This window comes from Castor canadensis, chromosome 2 (genome assembly GCF_047511655.1).
Source record: "Castor canadensis chromosome 2, mCasCan1.hap1v2, whole genome shotgun sequence".
NCBI classification, from domain to species: domain Eukaryota; kingdom Metazoa; phylum Chordata; class Mammalia; order Rodentia; family Castoridae; genus Castor; species Castor canadensis.
Window position 1 is genome coordinate 49,471,312 of NC_133387.1, and position 20,752 is coordinate 49,492,063.

At 35.6% G+C, this 20,752-nt stretch overlaps 1 protein-coding gene across 2 annotated transcripts in view; it reads right to left on the reverse strand.

The window, feature by feature from the left end:
• Vps50 (VPS50 subunit of EARP/GARPII complex) overlaps positions 1-20,752 on the reverse strand; it is a 120,543-nt gene that overhangs the window by 46,399 nt on the left and 53,392 nt on the right. For both annotated transcript variants that reach the window (XM_074064736.1, XM_074064734.1), the window contains exons 13-14: positions 5,494-5,626; positions 3,651-3,742 (exon numbers count right to left, since the gene is read on the reverse strand). In XM_074064736.1, the coding sequence (XP_073920837.1) occupies positions 3,651-3,742; positions 5,494-5,626 (225 nt within the window). The remainder of the gene's footprint in view (positions 1-3,650; positions 3,743-5,493; positions 5,627-20,752) is intronic.

Sequence of the window (20,752 nt, forward strand, 5' to 3'; positions counted from 1 at the left end):
TGCTAGGAATAATTGTAATACAAACTATCAGACCTCTAAGAAAAAAGTACTAACTTTAATGAGATACAAAAAGAATTTTCAATAAATTAAGGGTAATAGGACTGGGTGGGTGACTACACAGTATAAAGGAATCAATTTTCCAAATTAATACATAGATTCAATGAAATTCTAACCAAAATCACAAGAACTTTCCTTCTGATTAACCATTCTAAAATTTACCTAGAACAACAGACAACACTGTTTTTAAAAAATAAAGCTCTGTAAAGACTGAATAAAAATGATAAGTAATGTTATACTCATTACTTATACTGTCTGTATTAAATACAGCAAAACCTATTTAAAATAAAAGAATGCTAATAATATAGCAACATATAGAGAAATCAACACATAAACAGCCCAAAAATAGTGATGATATATATTCTGCATGTATCATATATAATGGCTTCATGAAGAATAGTAAAAATTTGTTTTCTGATTATTTATTTTGTGTCAAACATTATGCTAAGAACTTTACATATTATCTAAGGTAACAAAAGCCCTGTTGAACAGGATTTATGAACCCCCCTAAGAGGAGAAACTGAGAAAGGTCAAGTAATCATCTAAACTCAAATGCCCAGTGAATGACACAGCTAATCCTTGAATCCAGGTCTACCTGCCTTCCAAGTCTCCTTTCTTCACTCTATCTTGCAATGAACAAAGTAGAAAGTGGTAAAGGGCAAACTAACTAGATTAGGAGGGAAAAAAAAAATCTCATATGAAATGTCAAAAGAAATACAAAATGGATTAGGAAGTATTTTTGTATATTTTCAAAGGAGTAACAATTAGAAATTAGAAATTAAATAAAGTAAAAATATTTCCTGAGTGTCTATTAATATTCCAGGTAGTGTTCTAGATTATTTAGATAAATATTTATAATCACCAGGTGGATATTTAGCTGAGCTTTACAAAGGGAAGGGCTTTTTTTCTTTCAGTGCTGGGGTTTGAACTCAGGCCCTACACCTTGAGCCACTCCACCAGCCCTTTTCTGTGATTTTTTTTTTTTTTTGAGATAGAGTCTCACGAACTATTTCCCCAGGCTGGCTTCGAACCACAATCCTCCTGATCTCTGCCTCCTGAGTAGCTACTAGGATTATAGGCGTGAGCCACTGGTGCCTGGCCAAGAGCTTTTTAAGAATAAATAAAGCATAAGAACTCACAAGATGACAAAAGTCAATAGTTTGACATCATAGGGCTGACAGTGGCTCAAGTGGTAGAGGGCCTGCCTAGCAAGCATGAAGCCCTGGGTTCAATCAAACTCCAGTACCATCAAAAAAAAAAAAAAGTTTGACATCACAAAAATGCTGTCTGCATACTGAAGATAAGAGAATATAAGACAAAATAAGATAAGTAATTACTCATTACAAGTCATTTAGACTCTATGAAATAAATAAGCAAAAAAGAACAAGTCATTCAAAACATTGTAATAAAATCTCAAAAGTTCAACCCTCTAATTACAAGAAAAAGTGTCTCTCCAAAAAAAGAACAAATTTTTACACTGAGAGGGGGCACAACTAAAACACCACCCAAACAGCACTTAAAATAAATGGATGGTCAAAGATTTGTCAGGCAGATATAAATGAAATAAAGATAATAGGGCCAGGCACAGTGGCTTGCACCTGTAATCTCAGCCACACAAGAGGCATAGGAAGGAGGATCGCTGTTTAAGGCCAATCAGGCAAAAATTACAAGACTGTACTTGAAACATAACTTAAAGCAAAAAGGGATGGAGACATGGCTCAAATGGCAGAGTGTTTGCCTAGCAAGGACAATGTTCTGAGTTCAAACTCCAGTACTACATACATGCATGCATACATACACAAATGTACAAGTAGTAGCAATAACATCAAGCAAACTAGAATTCCTGAGGAAAAATGCCTCAGGAATAAATCTTAAGGGAAAAAAAATCCTCTTTGATGATAGGTAAATTCTTTTCCTAATCCAACTCTTACTTGTTCACTGCTTTATCTGACTCCCTCCTTAGCTAATTGTGCTCTGGAATTCAGGATTTCAGGTGTTAGGAAGGTGATATAAGGAGGCATCTAGAGCCATATCACCCTGAACATACCTGATCTCAAAAGCTAAGGAGAGTTAGGCCTGGTTAGTAGTAGGATGGAAGAAAGGTAACATGATACAGCATATATCATCTAACACTCCTCTAGTGGGGTCTGTGACGACATCCTGTAATGTGTGGGCGTCCACTGTACTGGGACAAATAAGGACTACCAATATCCTAGGGACAAAACTGGTCAAGATCTGCTGGCAAATGAGTTCAACTCAGGTCAAATTTTACCTGCTAACTATGTTACCAAAAAACACTCGTTTTTCAGAGCACTTGCTTTTTTCAACAGCATTGAGTCTTATAATCACAACTTAATGAAAATTCAATGAGTTTCTAACATCTGCAAAGACCTCTTCCAGAACAGGTTGAGAATTAGGTTTGGGGATGCAGAAGGTCTGAGCAGTAGTGAAGGAGAAAATATTCTAAAGCTTGAAACCTAGAACACAGTAATTGCTCTTTGAAAGCAATTACTATAAAATCTGGTCAAATAAAAAATCAGTATTATTAGAAACATTAAAATCCAATTTAACAGCCCATTAACATGGTCAGAGTGTGTACAGTCTTCCAAGGCTCTACAACATACAAAAAGAGTCACCCTCAAAGAAATTACACTTTGATAAAGGAAGTGTAACATTTTAACAAATTAAAAAATTATCTGATTACAATACTGAGCCACTAAACTGAAAACCTTAAAAAAATACTGCTATAGTCTCAATTTTTTAGTTCCCTCAAAATTCATATGTTGAAATAATAACTTCCAAGGTACAGGTATAGGAAGTGCTGCCTTTCTGCAGAGATTAGGTCATAAAGGTGGAGCCCTCATGACTGGGATCAGTGCCTTTATAAAAGGGGCCTGAGACGTAACCTTCTTCATTTCTACTACGTGAGGACACATAGAAGCACCATCTATGAGTCAGGAAACAAGCTCATCAGACACCAAATCTGTCAGATTTTTGATCTTAAACTTCCCAGCCTCCAGAACTGTGAGACATAAATTTTCATTGCCTCTAAGCCAACAGTTTGGGGTATTTTGTTACAGTTGCCCCACAAATTTTTTTGGCCAATAAGCACGTAAGAGTCTCTCAAAGGCATAAAGCTTACTAAGAAAAAAAATGTTCACTTGATATTAGCCACATGTCATCTACTTAATGGTCCCTTTCCTAAAATTAAGAGAAAAGGACATTAAGAAAACATGAATAAATGAAATTAAAGAAACAAAACATCTCAATAAGAAAGCATAAATTTCTTTAGGAAAGCATAAGTTTGCTAGGACTCTAAAAGCAAAAATATAATCAAGAAATACATATTTCCAATGGAGGTTTTCGTTTTCAAACTAAAAGATGTTTCTGTTGCCACTTACAGTCCAATATAATTACCAACTAAATTACAAAAATTAAATTAAATGATATCTTTGTTCTTAAGAAAAACCAATGTATAATTAAATCTTCAAAGACTACAAATACAGAAACTTTCAAAACTTAATTGTTAAAGCAACTTTGACATGAAGGTTTCTATTGCTTCTATGAAAAAATAATTTTAAAAAAGCTCAAACCTGCCATATTCGTGTAAGTCCATGTTCTAATTTCTTTTTTATGTAGCCACGATCAAAATTAGTTTCTTCAGTACCCATCATATTACTCCCTTCTGAAAACAAAAGATGATATATATTTTTAGAGTTAGTTCAAGGTATTTTTGTTTTCCAAAAGTATCTACTTGGCCTATTATTTTTGTAACCCTATGTAAAATACAGAAAATGTGTTTAATACTTATACCTTCCTCTCATTTTTGTGAGCTTATATAAAATACAGAAAGCTCAAAATTTATACACTCAAAACAATGTCAAAAACAGGTATCAGAATTAAACCCATTTGATAAGATAGATCTCCTTAGATAGTGAAATGCTAAAAACACCTAAGACCACTGGCTCAAATGACACTAGAGCTAGGATTCTAGCACAGGTAGGGTGGTCCCAGGGTTCAGGTTCTCAATGGCCACAAACTGCCTATTGTAATATCATGTAATGTGGCTGATGCCAAGGCATTACAACAGGACCAATTAACCCAATTATCAATTAATTTTTTTTAATATGCAAGCCAACAAGAGTAGACTGCAGAAGTACTCATGCAGGGAAGTAATGATGCATAACTGTATTTTTTTCATAATGAATAATAGTATTAATCAGTCTACACAAATAGTACTACAATGTCTGGTTCAACAGGTAAGATCAATGATCTGTCTCAAAGCAAATTTTCCCCTAAAAATAACAGAAAAACATATTTAAAAAGAACATACCCCTCACCATGTGTGATCCTAGCTACTTGGAAGGCTGAAATCAAGAGGATAGCGGTTTGAGGCCAGCCTGGGCAAACAGTTCATGAGAAACCCAACCCATCTTTCATCTCCAAAAGAACCAGAGCAAAGTGTACTGGAGGCATGGTGCAAGCACCTGCTTTGCAAGCGTGAAGCCCTGGGTTCAAACCCCAATCCCATCAAAAAAAAAAAAAAAAACCACTTTTGTGTTCACCTTTGTGTGAATAAGCTGTGCAGAACACCTGAGTATATTAGCATCTCCTCCTAACAAGGAAAAGCCGTTTGCATCACCTCCTGCATCGCCTCTTGGGGAACCACACCCAATCACACAAACTAAGCACCTCAGAAATTGGAAGTTACTAAAAAAAACTCAACTGAATTAAATTGCATGTGATATTAAAAAAAATCTGTGTAGTATTTATTTTACCCATATTAAACAAAATGCCAAAAAAATAACTTAAAGGCATTTTGACTATTTAACCTTGGCTACTATTCAAAGATACTTAAGATACACAACAATATAAATGAGGCAATTTAAGTAGAATGCCTCATAAACATAATTTCTTAGACTTACTTTTTATTATTTACTGTCTGTACACAGTCATTTAAAGTTATACTTTCCATTTAAAGAAGAATAAATTTCTGATGAAATTCAAAATCTTCCTGTATTTTCAGGAAGGGAAATATCAATATAATGATTAAGTCTTAGAATCTAGCTTTATTAGTACAACTTGAAAATTAACAAAAGAGATCAACACTGAGCATTTACCATTGATTTCATAGTAAATTTGAATGGACAATGACTCCTCTAGCTTGCAGTGATAAATACTAAAGAAATTTTTTTTTAAGAAAAGCACTTCCTAAATAATTCATTCTTAAGTCCATCAGCACACATTCCTGGAAATGGTACTACTGGCCACTTTTTTTAGTAGTTACTAATCACTTCCTTTCCTGAACATTTAATTTGTGGTCACTATAATACATGAAAGCCTAAAGGCATGCCTGTCCCTTTTCTTTTTTCCTACTCCAGATATGTGGCAAGCTTATAGTTCAATTTTTAAAATAAAATCCAAATAATTTCCTACCAGCAGCTGAAGCACTGTCCTCACTGTCATGCTTTTCATGCCATTCCATGGTCCTGTAATAGCTGAGCATAACTTCCCACAGTGCTTTGCACAGGTCTGCCAGGCAAGGAATATAGCTGTCTGGTGTAACATGCTGAAGAAAATGAGAAAAGCCAATTTTCAAATTATTGTATTTACTTAAAATACTTGTAGCCAATCAAAATGTTATGTTATTAATGAAATTTATTTTAGAAATTAGAGATAAGTAGGAAGACTTCTTCCAGTAATATGTCTGTAGAGAAAATTCAATGGTACGGTTTTTTTCAAGTAATTCCCCTTTCAACATGACTTTTTAGTACTCATTATTAACAAGAGTCCATACACTGTCAACCCATTATAGTCACAGAATCATAGTCTTTAAGAAATTATTGCATTAGCAGATGTTCTCCTAAATGGCAGTGTAAACTTACCAGATAGATGTTTTCAAAGATGCGCTTCTAAACATGCAAACATGGCTTTAGATTTATCCTTGGACTTAAGTCACAGCGAGCAAAATAGGCTGGATTTATAATTCAATCATCACATTTATGCAAATTAAATAAATACATTGAACAATCTTCAGATTCCTAAAATTATATGGCTACAGATACCCTGCAATTAACAGCAACACTTTAAGGTCATGTTTTACATAAACAAGGCTATGAATCAACATGGGATCCCAAATCTTCTCCATAATGGAACTGCCTGGTCTCGTTCCCTCTTCACCCTTTGTGAAAACAATCAGTCGTTCAGACTTTTTTTTTTTTCTATCCTATTTTGCAGGCTGCCCATTTGTCAGAATGCAGCATCTGTTCCACCAGTGGTGAGAGTCTACGATTCTTTCAATCAGCCATATATGACCATGCCAATGAAATACTCAAGTGCTCAGACTGGTATAAGGAAGCCCCCCAGATACAGAGGCAGGAGAGAATAGCTGTGCAAAGACAGCTACAGTGAGGCCGGCACTCACGAGGACAAAAGGGGCCGTGGTCCTCTCACAAAAGCTTTCTCTTCCCAGTGATTTCCCCTCCTCAAAACTTGTCATTTACCATTCTGTTAGCAATTAAAAATCATAACAGTTTTGTGTAAACATATTAAATGTCTGAACCAGGAAATAATAAAACAAAAGAGTTAAGCTCTGGGGTCAGACTGCCTAAACTAGGTTTATGCCAAAATGCTAGAATCATTTAATCATGTAAAACAAAATTATTATGATTTGCCCTAGTAAATTCCTAAGTAAATTTCCTAAGAAGGAAAACCAAATGATTACCTCAATATATGGTGAGAGAAAAAAAGCTGGCATCAATATGATTCATTCAACACCCATTTCTAATTAAAAATTCACAAGAAAGTAAAAATGGATGGATAACTCCTTAAGATGAGGAAACTGCTAGCCAGGCATGGTGGCTCACACCTGTAATTCCAATTACTCAGGAGGCAGAAATCAGGAGGACAGTGGTTCAAGGCAGGTTCAGGTAAAAGTTAGCAAGACCTCCATCTCAACAAATAAGCCAGCCATGGTGGACATTCCTGTAATCCCAGTTACACAGGAAGCATAGGTAAAAGGATCATGGTTTCAGGCTGGCCCAAGCAAAAAGTGAGACACTACCTAAAAAATAACCTGAAGAAAAGTGGAATGGAGGCATAGCTGAAGTGGCAGAGTTCATGCCTAGTACAAGGCCCTGAGCTCTCAAACCCCAGTACCCTTACCAAAAAAAGATGAGGAAATGCTAAGGAATCACCACTGTGGTCAGGAACAAAATAAGGATACTTATCACCTCAGTTCCTATTTAACAAAACTCTGAAGGTTCCAGATAATGCAATTAGACTAGAGAAGACAATCAGAAGCAAAAGAAGAAAAATGACCGTGTGCTGATGACATAATATACCTGGAAATTCCTAAAGAACCAACAGCAAGACTAGCGCAAGCAACAGAAGAAGGTCACATGTTATAAAATTAACATGCAGAAGAACGCAATAGCATTTGTATATAAATAATAATCATTTAGATACACTAAATGAGAAATCCCCATTTACAGTAACCATAAAAGAGGTAAAAAAAAAAGCTTAGGAATAAATCTCACAACAAATGATCAAAAAACTCCATGAAGAAAATCATGAAACGATCCTGAAAGACATAAAGGTAGACTTAAACAAAACAGAAAAATCTTAATTCTTGGTTAGGATATTTCAACATCAAGATGTCCTACCCAAGTTAATTTATGACCTTACTGTGCTACCAAAAAAAGGAAGTTCAGAAATAGATCCAAGCTCATAAAAATCTAGCATTTGATAGAGAAGGCAAGTCACACCACTCTGGCAAAGACGGTCCTTTGCACAAATAGTGTTGGAAAATTAATTAGTCAGTTTGAAAAGGATAAAATTAGACATACTCCTCACACCATATAAGAAGAAACTCCAATGATTAAGAGAGCTAAGTGAAAAAAAATGAAACTCTACTAGCACTCTAACTTTGCATAGAGAAAGCTCTTTTCTAATTTGAAATTCAGAGGCAATAAAAGTAAAATTTGATAATTACTACATAAAAGTAAAACAATTTGTGTGGCAAAAACACCACAAGCAAAATCAAAAGGCAAATGACAAACTTGGAAAATATTCACAACACATACTTGCAATAAAGAGCTAATAAGCCACTATCTATAAAGAACTCCAAAGTTTGCAAAGCTGGGTGTGGTGGGCAGGAGGACTGCTTGAGCTCAGAGCTCACAGCCAGCCTGAGCAGCATAGCGAGACTCCATCTCAAAGCTGCAAGAATAACAACAATAACAAAAAAGTTTGGGAATAAAGACAAGAAACCCCAAAGAAAAATGGAAAGAAAGTGTATGAACACACCTCACAAACAAATCATAAAAAGTAGACCTGAAACATGAGAGCATGTTCAGCTTTACTTAGAACAAATAAAACTATAAGAAAATACAAAATTCTCACTCATCAGATGTCTAAATATTTTCAAGCTGACAACTGACAAAGATTTGCTCCTTAACCAAGCTCCAGCCAGGCTCCTCTGAGTCCTCTGGGTACCTGGGACATCAACACATACTATCACAGTTTCTAATGGCCCAAAGCCACAACTTAGTATGACCCTAACTCCCCTGACAGTGCCTGCCTGAGAAAACTCAAGGCTGCCAAAAGAACTTAGCTTGTTCCAGCCAGCACCTGACGATGGGCTACTCTCCCAGTCTCTGTGTGAAGACAGCAACCGAAAAGCACCAGTTAGCAAACCCAAGTGGGTTTCATAGGGACCAAGGTCTGTCCTCACTTTTTCACAATTTTCCACGGTCACCTCCTCCTGCATTCACACATTCTCCCCTTGAAGTGTCCAGTTACCTTTGTACAAACTGAAGAGTAATTCAATTCACACTGGACTCTGCTCCGTACTACAATATACATTACTGATTAAAATCTATCCTTACCAGTTTAGCAACTGGTTTTAACATCAAGAACACTCTGTTGGCAAGGCTGTGATGAAACATTAGGATACACTGCTGATGAAGATGCAAAATATCCCAGGAAGGGAAATCTGGTACCACCTAACAAGTTTATATATTTTCCCTTCAACTAGAAATCCAGCTTCAAGAAATTTATCCTAAAGATAAATCTCAAACAATGTGAAAAACAGGTGCACAAGGTTATTCATTGAAGGATTATTTGTAATTGTAAAATGTTAAAACCTATCTAAATGTCCAACATGGAAGACTGATAGAATAAACTATCATGCACATACACAAAAGAATATTATGTAGCTGTGAAAATTAATTTGGGGTAAACACTCATGCTTACTTACATAATTGCTACTTTTAAGTGAACTAGTCTTAATTCTTTTTCCTTGGTTTATTGTAGCCTATCATTACACTTGATCTATCTCTTATACTGCACACATATATTAAAAACTAACACTGACTAATCAACTAACCAACAGAAAAAGGCTAAAAGCAGATAGTAAAGCAAAACTCACAAAAATTTCTGAGCCACAACTCAGTAATCATTCACTCAAATACAGGCACTCTTCTATAAGCCAATTTCCCCAACTTTCATAAACTCAACTTTCCATAAATTCATATTCATATCATGCAAATATGTTTAATCTAAGCATATACCAATACTCTTTGTGGTAGATATGAAGAAGGCAGAATTAGTCACAGTTTGGAAAAATCTAAGACTATACAAATAACAGCGTTATAGTTCACCAATTAATGTTTATTATATTTGTCACAGTTCAACAAACCAGAAAATTAAAAGTTAGACCTACTACCTTCTATTTGCCACCTAATCACTGTCTAGACACATTATTTGTCTATTTGAAGAAAAGAAGGTCCTTTCCTATGTTAGTGAGATATACACAGATGTAAATGTCAATCTTTTTAAACAAGTTGAAATTATGCAGTGACATTATAGCAAGCCTTTTTTCTCATTGATTCAAGTATAATTCACAGATTTAGCTAAACCACTGAACTTGCCCAAAAACCTCTCTCAAATTTTACCATCTTTCCAATATATTTATACATACAAGCATAAGAGTAAGATATATTCAGAACCAGTTAACAAGATGAGTCTTGCCTCAGTTTATACTCTAAAACAGAAATAAATATAGAGCCCATTTTACTATATATATGTGTGTATACATGCATACATATACTTTTGTATATATACTATAGATATTTTGCCATATATATACTTATTGCATATACATGTATGTAATAAGTATTTCAAGGAAGAAAGGCAAACTGGGATAGGTAAAAAATAATGTCTTCAAAAGGTCTAGGGACAGGGCAGGTATGCTTATCTCTGTACTTGAAAACTATGCTGGCAAAAGGGCAGAGTCATTTTGTGGTTAGTTTGGACCACTTTCCACTACACCATGCAACCAGCTGGTGTCAACTCAGATCAACAAATGCTTATCATGCTTTTAATGCTATGTTCTTAATCTCTTGCATAGTACTTTCTAATTACAAAGATCACCTCCAAATTTTAAACAAGAAATCTTATTACACAGACTTTGAAGAACCATGACCAAAGAGATTCAGAAAACCAATAAATACACAATACTTATGGAAGTAATAAAAAAAAAAGGACAGTGCAAGAAGAAGACCTGAATTTCTGAACAAAGAGCCTACACAACTTCTACCCAGATGTAAATTCGTCACACCTGCAGAGCATAATGGAAAGAAACTAAGTCAAGGAACTTGGAGACCTTGGCTCCAGCTGTCACTAGGTTCACAACCTACCACTTGGTTTTAGAGAACAAGCCACTCTGGATCTACCGCACCTTTCATAAAAGTGTTGGGGACACCTGGAACTTCATGTCTGATGGTGGGTTAAATAATTCATCAATTACTACTTAACACTGAAACTTGGTTCAAGTTTCAATTAAGGGAAGTCTGAATTTGCATGAGACCAGGAGGACCTCCTGACAGAGGAACACTATACTGTAACTCCAGGTTTATGTCCCTATCACGTACAGAAAATAGCAATCAAAGTCTTGAATGAATCAATATAGAAAATATTCACAAACTGAGACACCTCAAAAATTAAACTGCCATGAATTTTTTAAAGTTAAGAACAGATAAATAACAGAAATTTATTACCAATATTTCTCTGTGTTCTACAGCTATTTTTCCCACTTTCACATTCTATAGAGGTTGTGTGGTGAGAAGAGGGAAAAAGAAGAATGTACAGTCTTTGAGAAATATTTAAAAACATGCAGAAAAGAAGGAATATTTTAAGTAACCTAAGATTTAAAGAAAAAGGTCCACAACCTCTATAGAGAAGACATACATGCCTCATCAACTTTGGTGATCACAAAGGAAACAAATGCCCTAGGATTCAGGATTTAGAGAAGCCAAAAATCCAGATGTTATAATACAAAAAGCTCAGCCCCTCTACCATGCTTCCCAATCATTCTTCTAATAGAGTCTTGTGTTTTTGTCCAGGGTCAGCCTCAGGCAGAAATCCCCCTACCTCTAGCCTACCTAGGATTACAAGCACAGGCTATCAGACCCAACTTGGTTTTTTTTTTTTTGAAAGAGTCTCACTAACTTTTGCCTGCGTTGTCATCAAACTATAATCTTTCTATCTATGCCTCCTGAGTAGCTGGGATTCCAGCTTTGTCATCATGCCCAACCTTTATAATTCTTTTATAATTCTTTATAAATGAATATTTTCACAAAATCCACTTCAAAATCCAGCTCATCACCAGTTTGGAGTTAACATTTGGCACCTTCCTTCTCTACTATTAAGCATCCCAATCAACCTGATCAGAATTAAAATGATAAAAATATTAACTTATCAAAAGCACCAGCAATGTTAGCTTTGATTATAATAAGTAAGTTTAGGCCATTTTCAAAGAATAGTGAAAATCCACCAACAAATATAAGCAACATTTCTGAATTTGATGCACACAAAGAATGTCATCTTTTGAAAGTTGCTAAAGTGCAAACTAAAGTGACAAATATAAAGAAACTGAGGTTGCTAGAGTTAGTTTTTTACTTTTTATATGATTTACTTTTCTACCCATCAGAAACATCTATTAACAAATCCCTAAGGGAATTTTAGGAAGGTGCTTTTTATGTTAAAATGTCAAAATGGAAATTTTAGGGGTATTATTTTGTTCTTGTATCACATTTAGATTTAGCCTTCTAATCACATCCTAACACATACGAAGAGAATGGATGTTCTGGCATCTTCACAGAGATCCAAACTTCACAGCACCCCAACTCATGAGTGTACACACACACATACACAAATTCACACATACACATACACACAACTCATACTGACAGATGGATTTCAAAAAACAATAAAGGTTATCAGTAGCATTAGATGAATGCTCCTAGCACTGTGAGCACCCATCACAAGAAGTTGCTGAGGACACTTAAACTGAGATGCTTCTGAAATGTGCTGCTGGCCTAAACGACAGTAGGCCTAGGGAGCTAAAGTCACTTGTGTGGGCTTATACTCCGGTCCTCAGTGAGTGTCTGCACCAAGCAGCTACAAGACCCTCCGATCTCTAATCACTTCTGTGTTTGCCACACTGTACCAAAAAATGAGTATCTTAAGCACTGCCTAGCCATCAGAAACCAGAGAGGTAGTAACATACAGCAGAAAGAGCGTGAAAATGGATGGGACATGTTTGGGCTTGGGGGGTAGGAAGGCAGTCCAACCTGTAACTGACTTGGTCATGATTCTAACACACAGTGTCATGTGCACATAGGTTCATGTATCTCAATCCTGAGGGCTAAAGCAAATCACCTAGAGTCTGTGACACTCCACGGATAAAATTAAGCACGTGCACAAAACTCTGCTAACACCTGACTGGATTCACTCATTGTTTCAAAGCACAAATATATCATGGGGGAAAACAGTCATTCTCACCTACCAGGCATTCCATCACTAATGCTAAATACGCATGTACATGTAAAGACAATGATGTTGTCTTTACATCATGTTGAATGATTCCAACTTGGAACTAAGAAACATGCAACTGCTAAGTTGTAAACAGAAAGTGATCCTTTAAATATTCCCAGGTTTTCCAATTGCTGTTAAATGGCCTTAATCGAATAGTATTGGGCTTTGAATTCAAGACCTCATGGTTGCTAGGGAGGTGCTCTACCACTTAAGCTAAACCACCAGCCCTAGAGGGGTTAATATTATAAAAGAAGCAAAGTGTGTATAATCTGAATATATACTGTCTTTAAAAGTTTCACATTATAAAATGCTGTTAATTCACTAGGCAAAATTTAAATATAAAAACATTATCAAATTAAGAAGAGGACTTGTTTTGGTCATGTTTCAAAATTTTTTTTCTACCAGTAAATTTGTTTTCATTTCCGCTGACAGCTATGTACCACCCTCTAAAAACTGGGTTGGTGCTTCAACTTTTACTCCTAACCTCATCTCCCCACAAATCACACAGCGGCAGTCTAAAGCACATTGATAGTTTTAAGGGTTCTTAGACTTGTACAGTGGAGAAGACTTCCAACATTGAAGCCAGTTCAGGTGAACAGAAAACCCTTCCACCTTCCATGTAAGACAAGGAATGTGGCTTGCCCACATAGCTACAGCCCAAAGCACGTATTCCATGGGTACACCATAAACAACCAGTCCATCATAATGAAATCCAGTTAAACCAAACCAGACAACCCCCTGTTCCTCACAACTGCCCCAGGTTTCCTTGTTCTCATGCCATTGCACATGATATGCCCTCTGTGTCCCTGGACCCATCTGTATACGTTTTTCCCTTAGTTAGACACTATATATGTGGTAAGAGTAGGTCTGTTAGCTAAAGTCTTAGTTTAAGCTAAAGCTAACCTGAGTAAGCCCTCAAATAAATAATATTCTTGAACTTTAAAGGTTTTCTCTCTTGCACCAAATTTTCAAATCTATAGCATTAGCATCAAAGAAAGACCCACTAACCTATCCACTCAAATCAACCAACTTTACCTCAACAATTATATATGTCCCAGTTAATTTCTTTAACATCTCAAATATATCAAAGTGATAAGCAACACAACTTATTTTTATATGTTTCTTTGTTGTACTTGGCAATTAAACTATTAAATAAAAAGTAATCAGCATTTTGTGTTCAGGGAAAAAGATAAAGGCAGACAACTGCTGCTTTGGAGTGTAAATTGAAACACTTTCTAGAGGGCAATTCTGGAAATACATTTGAAAACGCTTTAAAATGTAAAAAACTTTGACAAAGCAATTTCATTTCTTATGATTTACCATAAAGCAATAATTAAAAGACGGGTGCAAAGATCTGGCTTTGAGAATACTTACTACCAAACTGCTCATAATGACAAAAGCTAATACTGACATAAATAGTCAAGAACAATCAACTAATTAATTAATCCACAGGGTCTCTTACACTGAAATACTGTCAAGTCATTCAGTAATATGATTTGTATATTTAAATGAAGCTCATTTATAACACACTAAGTGAGAAAAATGATATAAAATAGTGTACATAGCTGCTTTTCAAGGTTATCTACTTATGTATATATTAAAAACATCATTGTATGCAGAAACATATAATTACTTATTTTGCTTGTCTTTTCCAACAATGTGTTTTTTTAATATTATTTAATTACTACCTATATAATCTATATTATGCCCACCTCTGTAGACTATGAAAAATATAACAATATATCAGTAACAGTCTAATTTAAAAAGTCAGAAAAAGAAGAATAGAAAAGAAGCAGTTAGTTCTACAAAGAACTCAAAAGCAAAATTGGTGCTATGAACACTAAGTGTAGCTCTGAACTACTGGGCAGTTATCATCTATAGTAAATAAAGTCAGTGTACTCTCACAGCATCTGATGAAGGAAAACATGCTAAACCTTCACAACAGCCCTGAGAATCTAGGAACAGAAACATGTTTTCCACACAAAAAAGAGATTTGTCTTTAGGGTTTATATGAATACCAAAACATACTAAAACTTCAACAGAGGTCTTTCCAAAAATATTTATTGACCCCCAAAACACTGATAGTGAATTGTTATAACCCAATTATCAAGAATTAAAAGCCTGAAATGATGGGACCTTAGATCAGTTTTTAGTTTGTCTTTCTATGATGTACACATAAAGGGACTCTATGAAGGTACAGAGCCAAGAAAAGATGCTGACTGTTGGCTTTCTTTTCCTCCCAGGTAACCCAATTAGATATCAATTGTGTCAACATCACCCCAACTGGAGACAAAGTTGGCAATCCAAGTTACTCAAGAAACATTTATTAAGCACCTCTATCATGCCAGATACTGTGAGAACACATTAAATTACTTCAAAAAGTTTTTGAGCAGATAGCTCACACTTGTCATTCTAGCTACTTGGAACTATGAGATGGGGAAGATCACAATTTACTGTCAGTCTGGGCAAAAAGTCTGCAAGACCTCATCTCAACAAATAGCTGGGTAGGTGGTATGTGCCTGTCATCCCAAACTACACAAGAGGCTGAGATTCAGAGGATTATCGATTCAGGACAACACAGACAAAAACTTCCTGAGACCCCCATCTCAATGGAAAAAGAAAGGCATAGTGGTACAGACCTGTCATCTCAGCTACTTCCAGAAACATAAACTAGGATAGTGGTCCAGGATGTCCAGGGCAAAAAGCAAGACCTTATCTCCAAAACAGCCAGAACAAAAGGGCTGGAGATGTAGCTCAAGCTGTACAGGGCCTACCTCACAAGCATGAAAGCTCTGAGTTCAAACCCCAGTACCATCCAAAAAAACCCCACTTTTTTCCTAAAATGATTGCTCTATTTTTCCCAAAATATAATTGCATTACAAGTTCATTTCAAAAACACAACTCAAAGCTCATTAAGATTATTTGGAAATTAGCAGTTAAAAATGGTCAAGAAAACTTTAGCCAGCTTAGCCAATTCTATTTTCATCATATTAATCGATAACATCCTAATTAACATCTTGAAATAAGTTCTCAAGGGAAATGCATCAGCCCACCAAAGATGTGTTATTATGAAAATATGATGAATACTTCATAAGCTTGCAAATAACACACCAGAGGTTCCCCTTCAAGGTCAATAAAGAATGTCCAGGTGGTGTTTATAAATCTTTCCACAAAGTAGTATAAATACATAGGGTGCATTAAGATGTAAATACAATCACAAACAAAGCTTAATTTTTTTCAGTAAACAAAATTACCACTTTGACTCTTCATATTGTCCCTTTGCAGAAATGAAGTTAAATTCTCCTTTGAAAACTTTACTGCTAAGTACTAGTCATTTATTTGGTCTTTAAAATAATGTACGCATTTGTCTTAAAAGAACTTAAATGTCTAGTCTAAAAGTAGTACACCAATACATTCAAGAAAAACCAGACTGGAAGACTATGGAAATAAAAAATTGTGCTTTTAAATCAGTTTAGAAACATGGTTTAGTATTGAAAAAAAGTGTATTCAATTGCATTTATTTTGAGACAGTATCTCACTATGTAGACCAGGCTGGCCTTGAACTTATGGTCCTCCTGCTACAGATTCCTAAATGCTGGGATTACGGGCATGTACCACAATGCCCAGCTACAAAATTATTTTTAAAAGCTCAAAACCAAATAAACTTTTAAACTCAGAGCAATGGTGAAAGGAAACAAGACAGAGATTTCATAATAGGACAGGATTCTGATGGCCTTAAGAACTCCGACTGTGTTTACCAGAGTTAATAAAAACAGAATACTGATTTTACCCCAGATTTCTTTTTACAATAAAAGGATTTTTATAGGCTGACATCTGAAAGCAGCTAAAAATAATAGTATGAATAAAGCAAGTAGATGATTACCTCTTCTCATTTCCAATCTTTCTCCATTTAAAGGAAGCACAATTGTTCCCTGCTCAGGAAAACTCCATTCCCCTTACTCTTATCATTCAAGTATCTTAATTTTAATGATATTTTAAATACTATTTATGATAAGGACTTCAAAATATTGCCATAATACAATGAAAATAAACTGACAAAATGCCTAGGCTTACTCTCCTCATTTCCAAAATATGCCAGTCAACACCCTCCATGAGGCTAAAGATGAGGCTGCCTCTTGCTTTCCTTATGCTCCATTGCCACATTTGTTCCCACACATGTGTGTCCTCAATAATTATTACCACTTACTTTTAATAGGGGCTAACATGATTCCTTACTGCTACATACTCAACAATTAAGAGCCTTACATTCTAATACAAGGCTCCATTATGAATTATCTCCCTTGCTGAGTTACACCATTCCAGAGCCTTGATATCTGTTCCCACTATGAAATGTATTTTCCTAATATCCTTTCAACAGCTTATTTATTCAACTTCAAAGTCTTCCCTCTATTTTTACTTTCTTGTGCTAACCACCATCTTCATAAAACTCACTAAAATGTTCACATCTTTTATCAAATTAATCATAATCCATAAACTGGACAGGAAAGAAATATTTTTTTCCTAATTTTACATGACTGTAAACATGTGAAATATGACTCAATATAATAAAATAACATTTAGGTTTCAAAAAGATGTGCATCCCTGTCTGCCTATAGCAGCACTGACTAGGAACCCCAGGATGACTTCTAGGAAGCTTAGATAATTGCAGGACTACTTCAATTTTCATCAAGAATAGTGCCAAAGAAAATGGGCCACCTATTAGCATACACATCAGTGTTTCCACTTTATTATATTAACTCTTTTCTTCAAAAGAAATTCCTCAATGAAGCCATTGCTGACATTTGCTACTATTCATATCACTTCAACTAAAACTACTTCAACTAATGTTTTAGCACAATTAACTATAAATCAAAACACCACTACTATTTTGGATGAATACTAATATATGTGCCTGCTATTGTGCATGTGAGTTGTCTATAATTAAGCTCTAGTATATTAATAAATCATTTGTTTCCATAATTTAATTATACATTCTTTACTTACTATCACACATATATGGACAATTTTGTAATGATGTTTTGAGAGATAATTTTAATAAGCATTTACTTAGATGAAATCCAGAAGCATAAGTTATTTAGTAACTGATAATTTAAATACATATAGTTAATTCAATAGGTTATTTGATAATCAGTTTAAGCGAAATTCAGAAGAAACATAGTATGATAACATCTTGAGCACAAATATTTACTCATAAAAATACAAATGCTAACTAAAACTTTCAACTTTATATTATTTACATGCACAGATTTTCTCAAGAAGTGTAAGTGCTAATGACTTTGACTTTTAAAAGCACAAAACACACTATCAATACATGCAAACACACATGCCAGATTTAACCAGTGTAAACAGAAAATGGGAGAACATAAATCTGTTTTAACTACTAAGAATTATTTTCTGCTTTAACAGAAAAATCTCTAACTTGAAATAAATTGCTTTTCCACTTAAATCACCTATTAGTTATAGCAGCACTAACTGAATAAATTAAAGATGATCATTTGATTATTTAATTTCTAAATGGATACTATCAACCTAAAACATACATGATTAAAATAACATTTCAAAATTATTAAAATTTATCAAATGATGGCAATTATTTAAAACTGGATAGTTTTAAGTGTAATTATGCAACTATTTCATACTTAAAGTTAATGATCACAAAATTCATGAAACAGTCCTAATATATCAAATTATTTTTAAAAGGCACTCGGACATGTTAAGAACTGTCATTATTAACTTAATCTTTAATACATCATATAATAATCATACCCTTCCAGAATATTTGTTGCAGCTCAAGTAAGAAAATTTCTCTAGTTCCCAATAGAACTCATATATAACCTGTACTTTTCACAAACTTGTCGAAGAATGAAGATTAGCTTACCCACACACTAATTACTGGACATAATTACAAAAGTGAACAGGTAGCTACTTCTGAAAATTGTTACACTTTCCTGAGCTGTCATTTGAAAAGATTCAAGGGTGTTTCAAGTGAGAGAGAGAGAGGGCATCTCTTCAAATGAAAGAGACCACAGTAAACAATGATCTCCACATTGCCAAACCAAGTGGTCAACTCTATAATCACCATACTCAGATTCTCAGCAGTATCTGACATAGATTTACACTCCACTCTTTTCTTTCTTCCTCCCTTCCTCCCTCCCTTCCTTCCTTCCTTTCGGGTGGTATTGGGGACTGAACTCAGGGCCATGTGCTTGACAGGCAAGTGTTCTACCATTTGAGCCATGCCTCCCCTCACCCCTTATTTGGTTTGCTTTTTAGATAGTGTCTTGGGCATTCGCCCAAGCTAGCCTCAGACTACAATCCTCCTGCCTCTCAAATAGCTGGAATTACAGTGTGTTCCACCATGTACAACTCCACCCTTTTTTTTTTTTTTTTTACTATTTTCATTTTCATATGCATAAGAATCCATGTCACACACATGCCAATTTTAAACAAAGATCTTATTATCATATCATTCACTCAAGTTGCTTACTACTAATAGTTTTACTTAATTCAGGTCTTAATTAGAACATGAAAGTATCATCTGAAATCAGTAATGATCTTGCTTCTACCCTGTATTCTTTTGTCATATGTTGTACTTTATTTTCCCTATGGATTAGGGCATGGCATGTGATTACTGAATAATTCTTTTTCAGAAACATTTTTATTGGCATATGATAGTTATACAGGAGGTTTTGTTGTAACATTTCCATATATATATATATAAAACCCCAGTTTGGTTCATCCCCTCCATTATTTAACTTCAACAGGTTTCAATGTTGAAACATTCCTTATTCACATTGCTATGACACCACCATCTCTTATTTTTCCTTCTTCCTAGCCAGCTGCTCTTTCTCAAATTCTACTAGTCTCTTCTCCCCCTACCTCAACCCTAAATGTCACAAAGCCCACAGCCTTAATGTCTTTTTAATCTATACCTCTTTCCCCAATTTTCTTACCCAGACTTATGGCTATCACTTACAAGTAGGTACTAATGATCCCAAATCTGTATCTTCAGCCCTGGTCTCCCCATGTTCTTTTATCCAACTGTTTCAACAAGTCCATTTGAATGTTTAACAGGTATCAAAAAGGCTGGGTGTGATGCTACACACCTGTATTCCCCACATTCAGGAAGCTAAGGCAAGAGGATCACAAGTTCAAGACCAGCCTAGGCTATATAGCAAGATGCCTCAAAAAAAAAAAAAAAAAAGAGGAGTATTCTAAGATGGTGGCTAGAGGGAGGAAGCAGAAAGTTAGCCTCCTATAGTGAAATCTTGGAGAGATGCAGGAGACACACTTTGCGGGCATAATCACTGAGAAGAGGCATAACTTTCACCCCTCCACACCTCCAGCCGGTGCAGAGAATCTCCATTTCATGTTAAACGGAGAAACCAGGAGGGTCCCCGGACTGCCAGTTGCCCACCCCCAGACGGCTTGGGAAGACACGGACCAGGTGAGCTTCGCAGTACTGCGGTACTCCCACAGACAAGCCTGGGCCAGAGCAGCATAGCCCCCTGGACAGACTGACCTCCACCGGGGGAAAAAAGAGAAACTGACTAATAAGCAATAAGAACAATTAAGACACGCAGGGATAAAGTGTGGGATGCACTGAGCGCAGAAGATTGGGGGAAGGGAATCTTTCCCGGGACTGTAAATAAACAAGCCCTGCAGGCCAGAGAGGCTCCAGCGAAAGCGGGGGCAGGGTGCGCACCCAGCAACCAGGAGCGGGAAAGCTTGTGAGAGTGGCGGAGGGAGGAAAACTCCACAGGAGAGGAGGGAAGACCCACTTCCCACGTGAGCT